We start from the raw sequence: 23,415 nt of genomic DNA, 5'->3' as shown, positions 1-23,415 counted from the left end.
AAGAAGACGAGCGGGAGAAAACAACTTGAAGATCTTTAATGACGCGATCGGCAGCATTCCTCTCTTTATTGTTTAATTGCACATTCTGCAATAACTCCGATGTAATGCTCTCTGAGGACACGGATTCTTGGATGTTACTCTTTCTTTCAACGGTGGTTACTGGAGTACATGCTGCAACCACTTCACCTTTCTTAATAATTCTCCCCTTCTCAGTTACATCGGCGACTCTCACCGGGATAACCGTTCTGGATAGGTCGACGAGTGTTCAGGCTACTAGTACTCCTTTTGGGCTATTACAGTTATTGGGATATTCTATGATGCCGTAGCGGAAATTCCTGTTTTCGGCTATAGATCCAGGAAGTAAAATTTCTGTTCTCGCCGGTATTGTGATATTGTCTTGTGCTATGATTTTATGGACAGATTTAACTTCTTCATCATTAACTCAAAATAACGCTATGTCCTCAGATGCAGAATGCAATTCGTTATTTTTAAAGTCCAAGGAAAAATTGTATTTCCTTAGAAAGTCCAATCCAAGTATGCAAGAATCAGTGATCTCTGCTACATATGCCGTGTGATGGTAAGTGGCACTTCCAAACGTGATGTTAACATTTACTTTTCCATCGATGTCGATCTTCTCACCGGACAAAGTCTGTAGGGTAACACAGGGCGGCGTCCAGATAAGTTTGCTTCCCAGTTGTTGAGCCAAATCTTTTCGGATGACAGTAACGTAGGCTCTGTATCTATCGTCATATTGCAGGGAACTCCATTAATATGTCTTATTATGAAAAGTCCATTACTGCCGCCTCTCACTGCAGAAATCTGAAGCGCTTTAAACTGGGGCTTTTCATGATCTGGCAACCTGCGCCCCGCGAGATGGCCACTAATTAGTTTCCCTGCTATTTGTTAGGAGCGATCTTAACATCCGTGCCCTGGGGTGTTCTGCAGTTTCGTTGTATGTGTCCTTCAGCACCGCAGTTCCAGCACTTTACGGTCGGTTTCTTGTCACCAATATTCCGTCTCAAGGCATTCAGTTGTCTAGTTAAATCGTCTAGACGAGCAGTGACTTGATCCCCTGGCTCCTGGACTTGAGCAGCTCTGACTGGATGGCGGTCTCGACAGGTGGCTTGCTGGGCTGCCTCAAATTTCATGGCATACAACACTAAAGCGCTTTTCAGATCTTTAACATCCACCATTCGCAGTGCTTTCTGTATTTCAGGGTCCCGGATGCCATCGATGAAATATTGCAGGGACAGGATTTCCGTTGTTTCTGTCAGGCACTCTGAAAAGGCGTGATGTGACAACCTTTCAACATCCATGGCGAGCTCCTGAAGTGTTTCGGTGAGCTTCTGTTCACGAGATTTTAATTGGAGCCTGCTGTAGTCTTTTAAACATTTCTTGCCGAAGCGCAGCTCCAAAGCACCGGATAGAGCTTCGAAATCTAGCCTTTGATTTTCAGGAAGCGTCTGCAGGATATCCGCTGCATCTGCTCTCAGAGAAGCGGCGAGATGACAGGCCTTAGCTTGGGAATCCCATCCATTCGCATCCGCAACGATAGAAAATTGTGTCCTATACACCTGCCAGAAGGTCTTCCCATCATATGTAGATAGTTTCAGAACGGAACGAGCAGGCATCGATAAAAATTTGAAACCTTCAGAATTGTTTCCTGCCGTCGCTATGCACTTCTTTAGGCTGTCAACTTCTTTGGCGATGGCAGCAGTCACCCTATCACCAATTTGTTGTTCGATGGCAGAAACTCTCTCTTCTATATGTTCTTTTACAGAAGAAAATCTTTCTTCCACTTGTTCTTTTACCGAAGAAACTCTTCTATTTGTCCAACTTTAGTTTCAACCGCGTCTATTCTGCCTTCCATAGCCTCAAATTTATTTTCTATTACGCAGGTAATTTTTCTTTTCATTTCATCCTGACCAGCTTTCATCTCATCTTTAAGAGATTTCATCTCTTCCTTAACGGATCTGTCCCAATTTCATTTCTTCCTTAACGAATTCCTGGCCCAATTTCATTTCTTCCTTAAATGCAGCAAAGGCTGATATCAGCTGTCTTAACTGTGATCGCTCTTGTGATTGGCATTCAAACCCCACTCCTGACACCAAAAATTGTTGCGTGCGTACGGGTTCGTTATGAAATGAATGCACAAGTCCGATGAAAAATGAACAAAAATTTATTATTATCACAACAAAAATGCTTAAATTTTCTCAAATTATCATGCAGTACTACAATATCTCACAGTAGTTATCTTTTAACTACTCAAATGTACAATAGAACGTAATTCAAAACAGCTAAAGAATGCTAATCCGCGAATTCGCTATAATCAACAACAGCAGTTTTCTAAACAACAACAAACTAAGCAACTACCAGGAACTGAGATGTTTTTCTCCTTTTATAAGATTTTAAAAATCACGTGCTAGAATTTTCCAGTACTTTCTCGAAATCAAAAAGAGATATTTATTTATTTAATGCACGCACTCTTGTATTTTCAATTTTCCAGCTTAGCTTTCTTTTAATATTCGTCACGCGCTGCACTGCGCTAGAAATAAAACCATTTAATTTATAATTGAACTAACATTAGCTTTTTAAATACCAAATTCGTAACAATATAAATGCAATTCATAGTAGAAAAGGCATGAGAATGCAGAAAGAAAGTTTCAGTCTAAAATTCCAAAAAGAATCATCTTATTTGTTATCAGCTTGAATGTCAGAAACCCACATTAAAATTTAAAAAAAAATTTTTTAATTGTTTTGAAAAAAAAAAAAATGCATTTTGTACATAAAATCCAATATACTTTGTTGTCCTTCAACATGTGAAATCATTTTTCTTATCTGATAATAAAATGTTGTTGACACTGAAAATTGGCAGATATGCCGCCAAATTATGCAAAATTCCAGTAGAAACTTAGAAGATCACTCTTTATTTAATTAGAATCATATGATTCAAGTTTGTTAAAAACTGTGACCAATACAACATTCAACTTATTTCTAAGGCCAACCTGACTCATATCTTCTTTAAATGTTAAGGCCTGTTACTTTACTGACTGCCAGTGTTAAATGCACTAATGAGAATAGTGATCATGATAGATAAACTAAACAACTATTGTAAACTTTGAAATCTCTCTCATGCTTCTATACTGTAGTAATAAAAAACTTTATTGGGAACTGTACAGGATATTAATTTTCCATTTCTATTTATATGAGGTGTATCCTATTCCATGGATGAATTATAAAACAGTACAATGGATACAATGATGAGGGAAGGGTGTAGTTGTAAGCAACATCTTCAGAAAGAGTAGCCTGTAAGTCTATTCACATTTTTTTAGAAATTATCAGTGCAGTTTCTAGTATCCTATACATGTGCTTTATAATGGTTTGAAAAGTCTCCTATTTGCCTAATGTTTTGAAAAGGATGTATTAAAAAAAAATAAAAAAAAGGAATTATAAAATTTTCTGGTTACTTGAGATAATCAGGTAGTTGAATGCTGGATAGTTGGGCTTTTAACGAGTAATAACTGTTTAAATGAAGATACTGAAGATCTTTTATCTGGTGCTAGATAATGATGTCAGCTACCTTCTCAAGGTTTTTTTACCAACTATATATAGCAACTCAAGAATAACATTTTTTATTTTGGAAAGTATACTGCAGAGTACTGAGTATAGTACATTTCATTCAGAGAATACTGCAAAGAATGTGACGCTGCATTATGTGAAATTATTTGCTTTAAAATTTATGATATATAAAACGAATTTTAATGTTTTATTATAATTAAAAATGCTAATGTATGTGTTATGCAAGCATAAATAACATTTGTATAATAGCATATTTTTAAATTTATGTACAACATATTAAAGGTTTAAAAAATTTAAGCAATATTAATTGAAAAAAAAAGATATGTATAAACGAAAAACATATATTTTCCCAAAATATGTATAGCACTAATTACAATTAATTTATTAAGTGTTAATCAAAATTGTTAGATTGATTAAAACAAAAAGATGTTATGATTAGAGAAATCTGCTGATTTAAAATTCTCAAATCACAGCAAGTATATTTATCCCATGAAGTGAAGTTCTGATCCAATAACCTGTCTCATGATGGAGCAGTGTGCATATCTGATGTGTCTTTATGAAAATGGTGAAATATGTTATGAGCAATCACTTAAATGGTTTTAAAAAGGAAAAAAAAGGAGGGGGAGAAGAGATCATTTGCCTAAAATTACTCACTTAGACTTTTTCCTGATTACAACAATAAGTCTGATGATGAGGTGTTTATGAGGATGTACTGCTGGTAATAATGGACGGTGCCATGCTTCTGGCTTTGCAGCATGAAACTCTTTTGTTCTTTCTATAAGAGGTAGAATGTCTTCGCCACGCAAACTTAACTGGTTTAAATCATCAATCCAGCTTGCTTGCAGTGATTCTGCATCAGCCCTTGCTACTGTTTTTAGAAGGCCCCCTTCATACAATAGAAAAAAAAAAAAAATGTGCATGTGATTACAAATGCTCATTAACGAATCCAAATATGGCACATTATTAAAATACAATGAACACTTTTTTTTTTTTTTTTTTTTTTTTTTGTAAAACAGGTTAAGAGACAACGAAACAAAAATCGGTACAATTTTAAAACTACGCTTTATCAACGAAATTGCTTCAGATAGATATGATTCATGATTAATTCTTTCACATATGTTAAGAACTTAATACTTATACAGAAGAACCTTTAAAAATTCCTAAATGTGAAATGTTCTCAATCAAAATGTTTCCTTTATGTATTTCAATAAGACTGTTGAATAATGATAGTTTCATCTGTGTTTGAATTCAAGCAAATAAGATAGTTACATGAGAGTTTTTGTAGTTTTTCTCAAATATTATGTGAATATGAGCTAATTTCCCTTAAAGTGTCCTCGACGAAGACATCCCTCTCTTGACAGATAAACCTTGCATGTTAATTAAATCTACCAACCGCCTTTTATGCATTTCATTTATACATGACCTAATATGATTATAACACATACAAATTTAAAAAATAAAATCTCAGATATATAATTCAAATGATATCCAATTTCAAATTATTTCTGTATTCAATAAATTTTTATCATTCTTTAAATTATCCTCTTTGAAATAAATTTTTTTTAAAAAAGGTAGTTTTTCTAAAAATAAGATTATTGCTTTGAAAGGAATGATGTTATAAAAGTTTTACACCCATCATATGACTGAATATATTTTACTGCTGCATTCAGAAGCAGTAGCACAATGCACGCACAGCAGAAGTACCAACATAATGCATGTAACATCAAAATCGCGTTCATTTCACCATTTATATGTAAAGTAAAAATGTAATGTATGTAAATAAAAAAACCTATGTCTCCAAGACAGAAAAATGTCATCAGCGGCCATCAGAAGTGACCTGAATGATGCTGGTGTTTCTGTCAGTTCAAGAACAATCAGGAGAAGATTAACAGATGTTGAACTGAGAGGTAGAATTCCACGAAAAAAGCCTTACCTTAATTTTCAGCAACGAAAAAAAAAAAAAAGACTATAGTGGGCAAAGGAACACATTAATTGGACAGATGATCAGTGGTCACAAGTTATATGGAGTGATGAAACTAAGATATCGCTATTTGGCTGTGATGGGCGAAAATATGTAAGACGTAGAATAGGAGAAGAGCTACATCCTGACTGCATTCAAGCAACTGTGAAGAACCCAGTTAGTGTTATGATTTGATCATGCATGTCAGCAGATGGTATTGGTCGCCTTCATGTCATCGATGGGACACTGAATGACAGAAAATACATTGACACTATTCTAGAACCAAAACTTCTACCTTCTACCAGAGACCTCTTTCCCAAAAATGCTTTGTTTATTTTTCAGCAGAATTCTGCTCCTTGCCACATGGCCAAAATATCGAAAGACTGGTTTTGTACAAACAGCATTTAATTGTTGTCATGGCCAGGAAACAGTCCTGACCTCAGTCTTATCGAAAATTTGTGGCACTGTTTGAAAACTCTTGTCCGAATGAGGCGCCATCAAATAAAAGGGAACTAATTGAGGCTATAATTGTTTCCTGGCATCATGTAATAATGAAAAAAGAGCTTAAAACTCTTGTCAGCTCAATGAAACGTCGATGTGAAGCTGTAATAAAAAATAAAGGGTATCCTACTAAGTACTGATAACTCACTGCAATCATCACTGTCTAATGTATATCGATAACTATTATCGTTTAACTTTTTTTGTATTGCAAATAATTGAATTTTTTGTTTTGTACTGAATTCAGTAATAAATTCTCTTTAAATTTGATATATACAAGTTTGCATTTTGTGAAACGCAACATTTTCTATAAGCATATAAAGTTCAAAAACATAAAAATTTCCAAAAAAGTCCACAATTTTGGCTACAACTGTATATAAATACACTTGATGTAATTCTCTGTTATATACAGATATTCAATTTTGAAATATAAGGGCTCATTCTGCTATTCTAAATATATTCATATAATGTATGTAATATCAAAATCACTACTGCATTTATATGTATCTGTAGCATACAACACTGTTTATCTCCTTTGATTGCAATCACTCCTGTCATTTGCATATGAATGTATATACTTGATGTAATTTTCTGCTATGTATAGATATTCAATTTTGTAATAGAAGTGTTCATTCTACTATTGTAAATGTATCAATTTAATGCATCACTTCAATCACATGCATATCATACATTTATGTATATACTTAATGTAATTCTCTGTTACATATAAGGCTACTTTTTCCATTTTGCCGGCGCAGGCAATAAAGTTGCCAATAATGGTACAACTGATGCAAAAGGGGATATCCTTGCTGGTAACCTTTTACTTCTCATTTTCAAAACAAGACACAGCCATTTCTTGTCAGATTAATTGTTTCTTTCAATACTGGCATACAATTACACATAATTTTTACCAGATAATTCAATTTTATGTCTTAAGGCTATACGTGGTAATTAAGTCAATTAGGATGCAATCACACCGCTCATCCGAAGGCGAAAATATAGAAAAGGCAAAGTCAAAGGTTAAATTCATCAATTCTAATGAGAATGCACTAGCGAAGTAAAGCACTGTGGTTTTACATAATTTCTGAGTAAGCTATTCATATGAATTGAAATAATTTTTGCATTTAAACTTGCATTCCAAATTAAGATTTAACTTGAAATTAATGTACATAATTGCTAAGAGAATTCGATTTTTGTAGTATAGTTTACATGAGATAAGATCACTTGGGATCACGTGATATGAACCGGTGAATCAGGATGTTGTACCACTAAAGCATAGTAAATTCTTAAATTAATGTTTTTTTAGAAATTTATTGTCTTTTTTACAAAATTTTAAACAACATTAAAATGTTAATACTTCAAAATAAAAAATTCTTAGAGCTAACATTTGTCAACATTTTTTATGCGTATACTGTGTGTTGTCACCAATAAAGTATGCTTGGCAAGATTTGCGCCAGCGAAATGAAAAAGTACTTATATATGTATTCAAATTTGTAATATAAGCATTCATTCTATTGTTGTAAATATATTAATATAATGCATAAGTTAAATATAAGCAAACTGATATGTGTGTAACCATAATGTTATAAAAAATCAACCTACTGGAATTCAGAGAACAGAATATATTCAATCTCGATTTCACAGTGTATGCACAACAAGATTCATTGTATCACTACCCTACAAACAGCCATGCATTAGTGCTAAGTAAGTGTTATGTAAACTACAATACTGGGCAGTTCACACTACAATAAGAAAAACTATCAGAAATGTATTGAACAACAAGGCCTTGTATGCCAATGTTACAATTATGTTGTGTTCTGATATTGAAAAAAGGTACAGCATTGTGTTATCCGATGACTTCTACTGATATGATGCTCAATTCCATACAACATGACCTGGGACGGATGTCATCTTTGTGCTATACTGCTTGTACCATTCTATTTGTGGATCCTATCTAGATGTGAAGCACAAGTTCATATAAAAAATGGCATAAAAGAAAGCAGTTGGTGGTTCATAGCACAGATAGATCTTAGGTAATCATTTATTCTAATTTTCTGAAATTAAATTGCTATGCATGACCATAATAACTCATGTAGTATTTACATCAATCTCAATACCCATAAATGTTTAAATTATAATTAATAAGCTTTAGTTAAGAATATATTTTACCTGTTACATTGCCAGTGAAAACAAACCTAAACCAGTGGCCTTGAGCACATTCTACCATAAGCAAAGTAGTAGGTTCAAACTGTAGTCCAGTTTCCTCAAGAACTTCTCTCTTCGCAGCTTCCTAAAAGTTTTAGGGAAAAGGAATTAAAAATACATATAATGTACAGCTGTTTCCACAATTATTCATCCCCAATTACATTTAATTTAACTAAACACCCACATAATCTTACCAAAAGTGTTTATCATGCAAGTTCAACTAAAGAAATGTGAAATATAGGAGGTATCACTCATAAATTCATTTGAAAGAAAAGGGATATTTCTTATGTTATTAAAACAATGTTTGTATAAATTTAATGAACACCAGTTATTAAAATAGCATCAATACAAATAAAATAAAAACCTGATATGGTAATGCTTTTGAAAATTAAGCATACAAAGAGAAAAAAACAATAGAAGTCTTGCTCCTAGGTGTAAGAAAAGTATACTCTTTTATTCCTGACATTTATGACATAAAAAGAATTTGAAGAAAAATTTTTAAAAAATCAACTTTGTATTAGCTGTATATTTATATTATCTTCTGCAAAAATTATGTAGTTTGCCTCAAAAAGTTCTGTAATAGTTAGGAATTTTTAAATGAATCAAGTTACTTAGATACATGACAAGAGAAATGGAGTACATATAATGAACCTAATGCTTTCATAAAATAATATAAAGTAATTAAATACATTCATCAATATGAGTTATAGTTTTCATGACCCACTGTGAATCTGATAATGCAAATGGTCATTTTTCAAATGTGAATACGTTTTAGTTTAATTTACCTACAAAATTATCAGCATAGCAAAATTTTCAGTTTGGAAAGGATATCAAGATAAGCAAATTCTTATTCAATTATACATTATCCAAACTTACCAAGTTTTAAAAGGCTAAGCTTATGAATAGATATAAAGTGTTTCTTATCTGGAATTATACCAATCATCAACAAATGAAAAGTAAAATATTTCAGAACCACAATATATATAACTATTAAATCTTGATGAACGATTAATTAGAACCACAATGCACATCATAGTTTGGTGATGTCAAACAATTGCAATATGGATTCAAACAGTGAAAATATGGTGGAAAAAAAAAAGATATTCATTAAATCTGAAATTTGCCATGAAGAGACCTTGCTTGTTGAAAATAAAATTTTGCAAGAAGAAATGCATTCCCTGAAAGAAAAGTGGAAAGTCACTGAAGCAGAATGTCAGGAAATAGATACAGAAATGAAATATGCAGATTTCAATAAAATGCTGGAATAATCAGCATTTGCTATAAAAGAGTATAAAGAACTGAGTAATAAAATTTAAGTTAAAAAAAGGAGGAAGGGGGTTGTTGGTGCTGTTATATGTAGAAGAAAAAAACTGGTGTCAAATAATAAATAATGATAAACAAAGCAAAAGATTATTCTAATACGAAATTTGAAGCTGAAAAACTACAGTTACTAATATAAACAGGTAATGAGTTGCTCAAAATATATATATATATATATATATATAAAACCCACGCCACTGTTTCCTTGTATTATAACTTAATTACAGGCAAGAAATTAATGTAGGTCTGTCATTATACAATTTTATTTTGAAAAAATGTTTGCATTGGCAACACCCAAAAAAGTAATAATAATAGCATTTCAGTTTTGATCTCCAGACACAATATTTCTCTAATTTTATAATTCTGGGAGAAAAGGATACCAATTTATGTTCATGTAATATTGATTTTAATTTTGGAAAATTTAAATACTTCAAATTTACCGTATGTGCTATTGCTAAAATCTTGATGAATTATACGTTAGTGTTACAATGATGCTTAGTTCCATTAAACACAACTGACTTGATTCATTTCTCCAACAGATGAAAAAAAAAAAGTACTTACTATAAGATTTTCCCCTGGCTCCACTCTACCAGCTGGTATATACCACGTACCAGCACAGGAACTTTTTGCTTCTTGCATCATAAGAACCTCATTATTACTGTTAATTAGAACTGATGCCACAATATATGATACAGTCTCTCTTAAAACAGGTTTATAATCTGCAAAAGAAGGTGCATCCAAGCCCCTTAACACTGTGAAAAGAAAATACACATGTTTAGTATAACTCATAAAATATTAAAATTATATGTTCAAAACTAAACAATTAAGCAATTTGAATAGCATAAGAATTATAGCACTAATATAAGTATAAATAAAAATATTAAAAAAATAGCATATATATCTGAAAGACAAGAGTAATTTTGTTTAAGCTAAACTAAAGATTTCTGCAATAACATAGATTTTGAAATATCATTTCCAAATAAAATTTTATTATACATAAAACACAGTAATCTTCTTCATTTTCCTTGACCATAACACGCAGGAATTCGAAGAATTTCTGTGGTATCTAAAAGACTATTTTCCATTTAATTTTATTTTTAATCTAGAAGGTTACTAATTTTTCGCACGGAGTAAAAGAAAACGCAGATATCTACAGGAGGAGGAAAACAATGAAACCTTTCTCTGCAGCATTTAAACCTTTAACATATACATCTTAAAGTAAAATGCCGAATGCAAAAAGCTTTTATACCTCATAGATACTTCTTAAAAAATTCTGAAAAAATATTCAAGTGGAGTAATAAAATATAATCCGTAAAAACAGAACAATATTTTGCAAAGCATCTTCTCCAGTGAAAATATGATAAAATCATAATAATGGAAAAACAGAAAGGTTTGTGGAATTAAGAGTTCCTGTCTAAAATAACTATAAGCAGTATCCCTCACAGTCTGATGGTTTTTCTGAAACTGCCCCTCCTCCTCCTTTATAGAAACCTGAGAAATTAATTTAATTTAGAGCAAAATAATTTACATAAAACATTTAAAAATTCATTCAGAACCTGCTCTGCCTCTGAAATGACAACTTCGAAAAGATAAAGTTTAGGGAGACGTGTGCATATGTGTGTATAAATTATAGAAAAATCGGGTAATTAATACAGGTTGATCATCGTCATTTTAAAAGAGGTTAAAACTTCTTTTCTTTTTCTCTCATTAAAAAAAATCTGTGAAAATTACAAAACATTATGAACCACGGATTTCTTCATGTCAGAATTTATAAATATTGGATATTTTATATAAATAAACAGAAATTTAGCATGCATTTTGAGAAAAACCATCCCAAATCCACAAATTGTATTATAGAGCTCCAGACAAACTTTACTTGGAAGAATAATTTTTCGAATAACACAATGGAACGATCAAATTCTGCGATAGTTAGTTTGATACTTGATGGCAATACGGACGAAAAAATTTTGTAAAGCATCATTTAAACTCCGAATAAAAAGAAATTTAAAACCAATGTAAAAAAAATGCTCAAAAGTGAACATGGGAATCCTTCTCTTCTCCTCCTTCTTTGAAGAATCTGCATGCCAAATTTCCTAACTTTAGCCCTTTCCGCCTTGGGCTTTTCCAGCAAGAATATGCAAATTCTTTTCATTTATTAGCTCAGATGATGTTTTGAATATGGCACGATCCCTCATTCTTTTTTAAATGAAATATTTTAGGACGCAATTCTATGTCTTAAATTAGCATATTTTTAGAAAGATAATTGTATATTCTTGAAGTACTGTATAATATATATATTTCTTATTCCCACCTTAAAAATATATGCATGAATATCGAAAAGGAAGAATACTTTTAAATGTGCCACTTCCCACAAAAAATTCATCTCATAATATATGGAATTTTTATGATCTTATTTGCCTTCCTCTATTTAAAAAAAAAAAAAAAAAGTTTCGACAGCATTTGCGCTAACATTTTTTAAAAACAGCATATCTTTAGAATTTCGATAGACAGACTCGCACACTTTGAAATTGTTGAGTTTTTTCGTTCTACAAAAAATGAAATAGATAATAAAACAAATTCGAAATTCAAAATTTAGGCTTTCAGATGCCTATATTCGGGTGGAGGACTACGTTATTGAAAACTTGATGGCTCTAGGTACCGTTGTTTTTTCATAATGCGAGAAACATATATGCATTCATAGAGATTCTTCATTATTTAATTTCTTTAAATATAATACAGGGCAATAATATTTGGTGGCAATAATTTGAAAATGATTCTAAGCTTTTAGTGATTCGACACAAGATGCCGTTTCGAGACTAATAGTTCTTCTGGGCTGGCGTACCTATGGGATAAAAAAAAACCTCTATAAAAATTATCGATCATGATTATAACAAAAAGTAAACTGAAGGAAACAGGAAGAGAAAATTCATCATAAAACATTTACCAAATGCATACTAGTTTAGAATTACCTTTCCATCTTAGATATTATATTTCATGTTAGTTATAGTCTAGGCTAGCGTTTCTAAATTATGGTTCATCTAAACTGCCGATGTTGTGGGGTCAAAGGCCTCTGTGAGTGTAACCCCGCCTCAGAGAAGCGGCGTGAGATGGCGGACGGTACCACGGGAGATATAGACGAGGCTGTAGTGCATTGAATAGTCGACAATGATACTGTTGGGGCGGTTCAGGCCTGGTGAACAATCTTTCTATATTGCCTCACATCTGTGCTCCTTGGCCTTCCAAAGCCTTCATTTCGTCGGCAATTTCCTTGTAGCAACCATTGCTGCCAACATCTTTGCACAGCAGTGTCTACGCTGCAGGTAGCGGTCTATTGCTCAGTAAGACCACCCATCTTCACGCAACCCTACTATGCGACCCCGTTCGAAGTCATTTAGTTGTCTGTAAGGTCTTCGATATCGTTGTAATGGCATCTTTAGTTGCTTCTTTACAAAATTACAATGGCAGCAACAAAAAAAAAAAAGATAAATCTCTATGACTGGTTTTATACTTTACGAATTGCCCACTAGAAATGCGCACTGTAATTGCAATTCCTGTTCATTTGCCCTGAAACTTTGATCATTTGCTTGTTCGATCAAGATGTTTTTGCATACCAAATTTCGTCACGATCGCAAAGTCCTTCTTGGTGCTTCGATTTGTTTGCAAAAGAGTGTATTTAAAGAAATTAAATAATGAAGAATCTGCATAAACGTATGTATGTTTCTCGCATTGTGATAAAACAGCGGTACCTAGAGCCACCAAATTTTGAATAACGTAATCTTTCACCGAATATGGACATCTAGTAGCCTTAATTTGGAATCTGTTTTATTACCGATTTCATATTTTGTAAAACTTTAATGAATTTTTGATTAACAAACTCAAGGATTCACAAACCTGAAGTGCAAAGAACATGATATTTAACACACAAAAATGTTAAAAAACACACAAAACGTTAAAAAAATGCATCTTTGGATGTAATTTAAAACCTGCGAGCTTTCAGATTTTTTTCTTTCTTTTATTTCTTACATCCCCCCCCCATCCACCAAAGATCGAGCGGTAAGTCGCTGATCACTGGTAGTTTGATCTGGGATCGAACCACTGTGAACGGGCTGCCTGCATGGTTGGTGTTCGTGATTTTTCTCATATGTACCGTGGATATGAACCAGCTTCCCTGAAAACATCCTATCTGAAGGCATCCCACTCCACAGGCTCAAGACAGCTCTTGAGTTGGTTCACCTTCATCATTTAATTACCCCTAGAAGTTTTTCCTACGTGCATTTGGATGTAAATAATTATAAACGTCTTTATTTTTTACTACAGCTTTCAACTACAACAACCTGATAGCAATTTAATTTTGGGGAAAAAATACTAGGAACTATCTTCATTATGAATTGTACATGCTCATCAGTCAATCTGGTTCTTTTCTTAGATTTCTTAATTTTGAACTGCGAGAAAAAACTGTTCACTGATAAATGTACCCAAACAAAGTGTTTGTTCTTATTTTAAAAATTAAGTATTTACCTTTTGACAATGCGAATGAAAGTTAATTAAAATTAAATCTGTATCTTTAAATCTTAGAATAAGATTTACATCACAGTGTAAATTCATTAGTTCTATTTATAGTTTTCTGGGACATTACTCAAGTTCGTTTTTAATAGTAATTAAAACAATATAAAACTGGACTCCAAATCTGACGCAAAATCCTGTTTTGAGACTAATAGCCCTTCTGGGCTAATGAAAGGGTTTAGATTTTAACCATCGCCTAAAAAGTCTTTTTTAAAGTTTCATGTGGTTTACCAGTACAGATTATCAACAGACATGGCCCAGGTGGAACAGGGGGGAAGGGGGGGGAACCTATTCTTAAGAACTTTATATATTGCTTTTAAATAGCTTAGTTTGTTCATCAATAACAGGCAGATTAAATTTGAGAGATTACCTTACATTTTACCGAATGGCAACAGACTTGAATGAAAAGTGAAATAACGCATTAAAGTGAAACAATGCAAAATTGCGTTTCCAGGCAAATAGCCATTTTGAACTAATAAACCAGTTTTCAATTACAGAGTAGAATTATGAAAGACAAACATCAAGCACAGGTACACGTGCAAGTGGGCCAGGACACCAGTAATTAGATTATTTCATTCTTGGCTGAAATGGGCTCCAACAGCACGAATAAGAATCTCCCTCCCGTCCTGCTGTAATCCAACTGCACGAATCAAAATTTCTTTCCCTCGTTGCCTACAGGGTTACAATTTAACTTTTCGAAGCGACTTGTAGCCAAGAGGAAAATAAAAATACAGAATTACATATCACAATTACAAGTAAAGACTATCTAACAAGCAGGCTAATTACTTGAATAACAGTAATGAATGAGAGAGCTAACAAAGAAAATAAAAGGTGTTGGTAAAGATACATATTAGCATTACAAACATCTTTCAATAGTTCAAGTGTAAAAGAAATTCATTTTTACTTTAGCACATGCCAGACTTTAAATTAATTTTTGTTCTGTATGCACAATTTTTACAATATTGATAGTCTAATTTTTACAATCTTGATATTGAATCGAAAATAGAGGCTTGCAGTCTCAATAAAATGTCCCATTAATGGCGATAAATGACTTTTTCTAGCACCCAATCTTCTTGGTAATTCAGGTTCTTAGAAAGTGGGGACAAGAAAACGTCGCGCAGTTCGTGGATTAGATACATGGAGGTAGGAAGTAAGAAGGAGTCGCCCTAAACAAGTTTCTCCGTACCCTGCTCTGAAGCACCGGCGATCCCTACGTGGTGACCAAAACATTGGGTCATTTACCATTGAGTTCTATGGGATTTGACGCGTTCGGGTGTAAATATTTTGTAATTACGTCGCAAATATACATATAAATGTATATATTTTCTTTTTCTACAACACTTAAGAGTCCTAAGTATGTGAAAACAACATATTTTTAAACAAAATTTCATTCTGAACGGAATTAAATGCTATACTTTTCACAGGACAGTTTTCTCAGAATGGTTTAATTTGAATGAAATATTTTCACAAGTTTTCGTTAATTACATTAGAAAAAAAAAAATTGAGGTAATTCGATTTTATTCGGTTAAGGTACAAAAATTAAGATCAAAGTTTATTGTATTATTAATATTAAAATTATGCATTATTTCTTTTCTATTTATAGAGCTTCTTTCTAAAATACTTTCTTAAATATGACATGATTTTTTGGCTTCTTTTAAATCGAAAAATGTAAGTCAATTTATAATTAATGCTCTATTCGGTTCATTTTAAATTAGAGAATTATTAGGAATTAGCGAAATACTTTAAATAAGTATTTCGCTAATTCCTAATAATTAAATAGATATTAAATAGTACTTGACTTTCTCTGAACATTTCTGAAAGGGAATAAAATAAGTTTTTTTTTAAAGTATTATTTAAAACTTGTAACTGAGTTATTATAAAATGTAAGGGGAATAATTCTTTTAATTATACTTATCAGATTTTTTTTAACTCTTCATTTCAACAAAACATATTCCAAAACTCTTTATTACGTCCTTAAGTGCGCATCTCATAGCATTTGCTTTACAATACCTTTTAACAGATTGCTTTCCAATACGAAGAAGTCTTGCTTAAATAGTTTTATAACGTATTTGTCAACAGGATTTCAATTTATGTTAACAATTCAATATTAAGGTTATTATATATTTAGATAACATTTATAATCATTATAAATTAGATACATTTAATCATTAGATTTCTTCACAGTACTTTCACAGTCGTTTATAAGTGAATAAATTCTTCATTTCAAATACATTTATAAATAATTTAATGAATATTTAAGTATTTTGTCAAAGGCAGATACATGTTTTTTGCAAGCACATGCATAAATACCCATACATATTTCCTATTTATCATTTCCGGCATGTGCAAATCTTTAATTTCTGTGCATTCACTATATTTTTCGTGTAAAGTAATTTACACTAATTTAGCATACACCCGAAAGTTTTACATAAAAAATATATATGAATATAATTTGAATGAAAATTATAAGTATTATTTTTAATACCCACTCAAAGATCAGTTTTTCTTCAAAATTCCTCCACGACGGCATCTCTCTCTTTAGGCAGATAGCCCTTGCATGCGTTACTCTATTTAATAAAAACTTAATCTGACCTATGTGCCTAATTACAAATATTTTAACATACATAATTTTATATTTACATTTAGCCATAAAGTTTCAAACTTTTCAAATCTTCTAGAAAATAAATTTTGGCAGATCTCTTTTAGCAATTTTCTTAAAATCTATATTTTTGTAGTGCAACAGCTTAGAATTTTATAAAACAAATTCATAATCAAAATCGCTGTTGCTAGTTATCGAAAAATAACCAAGATGTGATTTTTGCGTAAATGTCAGTAAACTATACAAATTGCTATTATCCATCCCACTATGAATGTTTCTTTCATGCAAGAGTGTCCCTTTTTCGATTTCTATGGAACTGTCGTGTGTCGAAATACTATCAGAATCTTGTCAAGCGAGCTTCTGAATGTAAACAAAGAACACCCCGTCTGGTGACCCAAGCTTCAAAGCAGTGCTTCACTTCTAGCGCGGAATGGCCCCTCCTCCCTTTCCTACCTCCATGATTAGATAAGAGGGGGGGATGCCTACAGTTGGTTGTACAGGTATAGTGCCACCGCACTAACCGTGGATGAAAATTGTAAAGCCTAATGTAACCTTATTAAAATAATTTTTAGTCAATTGACAAAACTGGGCATCAGAAAGCATTTAGAAAAGGGTTTCTAATAACCCGGCAGCAATGAAATTAAAATTTGTTGCTAAGAAAAGACGACTAGAACGAATGGCATTCATAAATCATGAAATAATAATTTAAAAAAAAAAAAAAAAAAAAAAAAAAGATGATCACGGATCCAACGTTTTTGGTCATTAGTCGGATGTTTATATATGTTCTAAAGTAATACTAATCATTTTCAGAGATGATCGCCATTAGAGGTTTCATGTAATTTATCAAATACTTTTTTTTATTAATATAAAAAGTGCCAAAGTGTCTTTCACACAGAAAACCACGCTAACATGGAATAATAATAATAATAATTACTTGATTTTAAATAATACATGATAATAACAGCAATAATATGATTGAAGTTGCTATTGGAGAGTCTCTCAATTGTATTTTTCTCAATTTTCTGTAATTTTCGTCCATAAAGTAATTTGCATATTCCATTCTCATGGCCAACTCGCTTTGATTTCGTGCAAAGTCACGCTTGAGAGCTTTAATTTGATTTAAAATTGCCCTTTACATTTTCAGCTATTGTAAATAACTTGTTGCCGACAAAAACACATCTTTCAGCGCAACATACAGAACTTATGTTTAATAATTAAGAGGACGCAATAATGGTTCTAAAAGCTTCATATCTGACATCATTAACTTTCTTAATTCTGACCATTTTTATTGCATCAAAAATGCTTTACAAAATATGAAATAGATAATAAAACAAGTTCCAAATTTGGGCTTCCAGATGTCCATATTCGGGTGAAGACGTAGGTTATTGAAAACTGGATGGCCCTAGGTACCGTTGTCTATCACAATGCGAGAAGCATACATACATTTATGCAGATTCTTCACTATTTAATTTCTTTAAATATAGCACAGGGCGATAATATTTGGTGGCAACAATTTGAAAGGTGAAACGGACATTTAAAGTTTTCGACGCAAAATAACGAATTATCTGGGCTAATGCCCTTTGGGCTAAAAAATGGTGCAGTAAATGACTTCCTTAAACGAAATAAACTAATTAGCAAAAGAAGATGCAGAAGAAAGAATCGAAGCTATGCTAAGAAAGAAGAGAAGCTTCGTAGAGCTGCAGTACAGTCATTTTCCCTACATGAAAGTTAATTAAATAGATTCCTACTGTTCAAAAGTGGATTCCACATGATTACGAATGCTCATTATCCTGAGTTTAATCTCGAAGTACAACTGCAATGTCAATTTTTATAGTATTCTTTCATTCGCCAACGTAAAGAAACAACGTATCACCCATTTGTGAAAAAAAAACCTTCATGAATGGAAAACAACTTAGTGGTTTATTCAATATAAATTCTTAACACATGTCTAACTGAGATTTTATTATGCTTTTTAATATCAAAATTTGCGTTTCGGCTCGCCACTGTATTTTAGTTACGAAACTTTTTAATACAAAATTCAATATAATTTTTTCTTTATTTCCTTTGTAGAACTTAAGAATATTATTAAATATTCATACATCAAGAAACAATTTAAAGGTAACTTTACTAAAGCTGTTCTAAATTTTCACAAACTTAATTTTCATGTTAAGAATAATATCTGAATCTTATAACAGGAGAGCTACTGTAAGGATCCTAAGTTTTACTAACGTTTATTTTATTTTAAATCTTTACTATCACTTCTTATTTTCTACTTCCGGCCAGAATTAAAAGCTTTAACTTATTTATGCAAATTTGTCTTGCTAACGCCAAGTACTTAAGTTGTGGCTTTTTGCCAAGCAAGAGAGAGGAAGGAGTTATTAGAAGCAGGCCGCTTGCCATAGTATTTTTACTCGTTTGCTGGTTGCCTTCAAGGCCACAGGTTTAATCCTCTTGATAATTTTAAACGTATCGTAGTTTTAGCAGCTCTCTGTACTACATACGACTTTTTGTTAATTAACGGCCAATCTTAAAGTAGGCACTTGTATATTAATCCAAAGTTAGTTTAGTTAGAGTTTTAGTTAATATTTTTATATTATTACGTTCAGACAACAAGTGGTTGGTCACTGTATTCCGAAGTCCGGAAATCTCTGTAAAGATAGAAAAATAAAGGGTTTCGTATACCCTTCCTATGTGTATTGTCTACTTCACAATTTATAGAACATAGTTTCAGTAAGCTCCCTGTTCTGAGTCAGGACAGTTCATGTTTCCAAGGCAAGTAAAGAGGAATACCAGTCCTGATACTACTACTAAAATATGCAAATAATTTTTTTTTCAGCTACATACTTGAACTCTTAGTGGCAGTTTTTTAGACGTTTTGCTTAAGTAAGCAATTTCTTTATTCACTGAACTGACTAGGACTTATCTATAGCAGGTCAGTTCTTAAAATCTGATGAAGTTGCTTACAAAACAAGTATAGTTTTTTCATAAGCTTAATAAAACAATAGTTACTATAAGTTTGGTTTGCTTAAAATATTACGGCAAACAGCCGTACGTAGGTAAAGTATAAACATTCTTTTCTACACATATTAACTTACAGAAAATAAATTGCCATATTTTCTCCGATAAGATGCCATTTTCCAGCCCCTAAAAAAACAACATCCCTAAAATCAGTTTGTATCTTAGAATCGATTTTTTAAAGGATCGATGGCGGTTATTGGTGCTGTAGACTGCAAATGTTCGCAATTTTAATCAACAAAGAATTAAAAGATTACTTACATCAGAATATAAATTCTGCCTATTAAATGTTATTGTTAAAGACAACTGTATATATATATATATATATATATCCTTTGCTTGATTAAACTGCAATATTAAAAAAAATGTTACATTTCACTAACCAAACAGTTCATTCCTCTCTCAGTAACTATCTAAAATAACCATCCCGCAACGTTATTCTGCTCTAATCACATTTGACATTTAAAAGAGAGAAGATGCGATAAAAAATTAATATTGTCATGCTATTGCATAAAAGTAAACATAGATTTAGGTATGTGGAAATTTAATTTATGAAAATGAAGATGTTATTATAGTTATTTAATTATTATAACCAGTAAATATTTGTATTATTACTGTTTATGGTCTAAAATTGTGTATAATATGTAAACATATAACTATCTAAATTAAAATGTGCATTAAAAAAAAGTAGCTAAGGAAGAAGTTTTAATAACCATGAATCTAAATTCATTAAAAAATAATTTGCTAATAATTTTAGATATCAATATAAGCTAGTAATGTGAAAATACAGGTAGGAGAAAGAGATAAGGAATAAAAGGGCAGACAGAGGGAGAGGAAAAAAACTCGAACCCCCGCAGCGCACACGCGGCCGAACGGTTAATTTCGCTGAACACAAGTAGTTAGAATTGGGTTTGATTCCTCGCGAATAGGCAGCCTGCATGGGAGTTTTCATGGTTTTTCACAAATGTAACGTGGTTATGAACCAGTTTCCACCAGAAGATCCTCCACAAAGCATCTCTTGCCTCAGGTAGAAAGCGCTAGTAGTTCGATAAAAATTAGAAGCCAACCTTACATAGTACTCAGACGTAACAATAATTTATCAAAATACAAGGGTTCTTATAGTTGCTGTCCTTCAGAACTACTTATCAATTGATAGACAAACTAAACACTCATAACACCATAAAAGATAAAAGACAATACACATATACTGCATAAACACTTATTTTCCTTAGAACAGTTTTTTAAAACGTAGTATGATCAACAGCACTAGGGGAGGAGGGGGGAAAAAAAAAAAGAGCTCAAAATTTTAATTGGAATTCTTTCCCAAACCAAATTATTTCTTATTAGAAAATCTCGTTATTAAACTTCCACTAAATTATAAACGAAATTTTTATTAGAAGTTACATTTTTAATAATGCATAATAGAGATTTTATGCAGAAGATCAAGACTGATGCAGTACTAAATTACAGAACTATGTCTGACATAAAAACTTCCTTTAAAAAAAAAAACTCCTCATTAAATTTCTACCAAAATATTATTCTCGAAATCTTTTATCATAGACTATATTAATAATAATATATCATCGAGATTTTCTACAGAAGATTAATATTGCCTTATTAATTAATTATCTAATTTGAAATCGCAAAATGTTGTATATTTACCCTTTAACTTTACAAAACTTATATCTTAAGTGACGAAGTCACTGAAGCAAATTCCTGGAACACTTCCCTACCCTGTATATACAGCAACGTAAGGTGGTGTGCATATCTTATTTATTTGCATAGCATAATTTAGAAAGTCCAAGAAAATCGTGAGAGACCTAAATTTAGTATTGAAAACTGGAGAAATAGCAATAATGACAAGAAATTTCGTGATTATAGCGATGAGTAGTAGTTTGACACCAAATGAATAAAAATGTTTTGTTCCCCCTCGCTTGGAAGGAGTATTTTTTTTAGACACAATTCAGTGCAATGATTGTCAGCATACGACTGCTAAACGTCGGAATATAAATTATATGAACAAGTTAGTTCTAACTTTAGTCAATCACGAGATGACTTTCGCCTCTCGTTGTTTTGCACTTACAAAAAAAAAAAAAAAAAAAAAAAAAAAGAAAGTCTTCATGCTTTGTAACCGAGCAAAGCTAAGATCTTAATAAGCGTCTGATTCCACTGGCTTGAAATGCTGCGTACAGCCTGAATGCGTTCGCTGTAAGCTGTCTGGCAGCATCAGTCAGTCGGTGGTGTTCATCGTATAAAGTAATTTAAAAGTTGTTTCTGAGACAATTTTAACTTCATTTCTATAGTCAAGATTCTTTTTCGAATGTAGTTCTTTTATAACTTCTTTTTGTCCTCATTAGTTGAAATGCGCCTGTTTGACCCGTGTGCAGAAAATGCATGCTTACTATTTCTACACTAAACATTTATGATTACTCAAATAGCTTTAAGCTATTATTGTAATCAAATCATTTTGAATGTCTCAGTCTCCTTAAACAAAATAAAATTTTTGAAATGACTAGAATAGTTTTTACACTTTTATATCATAATGTGTGTAAAATAATTCTATTACAGTAACAAATTCATAAATTGCAACATGTTCATTTTCATGTATGAGTGCGTGTGCGTATTAAGATTTTTCACTGCGTTGAATTTTCCTATGACATAATGTTTACACCTAAATTTTACAAAATTAGTTACTTAAATAAATTAGACGATGACGTAGAATATCAGTTAACACACATTGTAAACAGCAATTTTAATCATCAACCAATCATATTAACGAAGGCGCAGTAAAGGGTTATTATTTTCATTTCATATTAAAGTTCGGCAGTTATTTCACTCTAACGAATTTAGTTCAACCGGCATTAACTACGTGTTTTTTTTTTTTTTTTTTTTTTTTTTTTTTTTTTACGCAGACATCGCCATCCGAGACGGTAAATACACAATCGTAGCTACATAAATATTTCTTGATTGAAGGGAAAGGTATGAACAAAAAGTACGACGAAACTAACGAGTAGAAGTAGAACGGGAGGGAAGGAAAAAAAAAAAAAAAGAAAGAAAGAAAAGAGAGAGAGACAGTAATGTCAAATAAAACATTAAAAAAAATAAAAATAAAAAAATAAAAAGTCCTCAGGGCAAGTTCTGCGGAAGAAGGTAGTTCGCGCTGAAGAAGGAGCAATAACTCGCAATACGTTCTGGTTCAGGTAAAAACGTGAAAGCATGCTGGGAGCATTTTGTTTGTTATGTTTTCTCCAACTCTAGCGAGAAGCATCCTTGAATTCTGATTACCTCGGCATCAAGACACTCCAGAATGATTCGATAAAGAAGTACTTACTGTACTTGCTTATACATTACTTTTCTTACTGTTTCGCCCACTTGTTCAAGACACAATATACAAAGATACGTATAGCTAATTACAAAAAGAAGCCCCAAAAATGAAAGCAATTTGTACGTGCATCTGAAATTAGGCAAAATAATTTATTCTAGAATTCATCAGGCCTCTTTCACAGACATATACATAACTCATCATATCTAATGGCAACCGTTTCCTGAAGTTCTCAAAGAAATAATACATTTGGGAAGAAGCGGGAAAATATATCAAACATCGAAACTCAACACGAAAAGAACTATAGGTGATTGTTCAAGAATTTTTTGTACTTCATTTTTAAAGTACTTTACG

General features: G+C 32.0%; 1 protein-coding gene across 1 annotated transcript in view; it reads right to left on the bottom strand.

Annotated features, from left to right (window-relative positions):
* The window catches only part of LOC118186858 (8-oxo-dGDP phosphatase NUDT18-like), a 96,499-nt gene that overhangs the window by 15,227 nt on the left and 57,857 nt on the right, over positions 1-23,415 (bottom strand). The window contains exons 2-4 of the mRNA XM_035357021.2: positions 10,124-10,314; positions 8,207-8,327; positions 4,234-4,465 (exon numbers count right to left, since the gene is read on the bottom strand). Coding sequence (XP_035212912.1) covers positions 4,234-4,465; positions 8,207-8,327; positions 10,124-10,314 — 544 coding nt within the window. The remainder of the gene's footprint in view (positions 1-4,233; positions 4,466-8,206; positions 8,328-10,123; positions 10,315-23,415) is intronic.

Source organism: Stegodyphus dumicola, chromosome 9 (genome assembly GCF_044657685.1).
Source record: "Stegodyphus dumicola isolate Sdum_Otavi_A_Nest chromosome 9, ASM4465768v1".
Taxonomy (NCBI): Eukaryota; Metazoa; Arthropoda; class Arachnida; order Araneae; family Eresidae; genus Stegodyphus; species Stegodyphus dumicola.
This window is presented reverse-complemented; position numbering and strand designations above follow the sequence as displayed.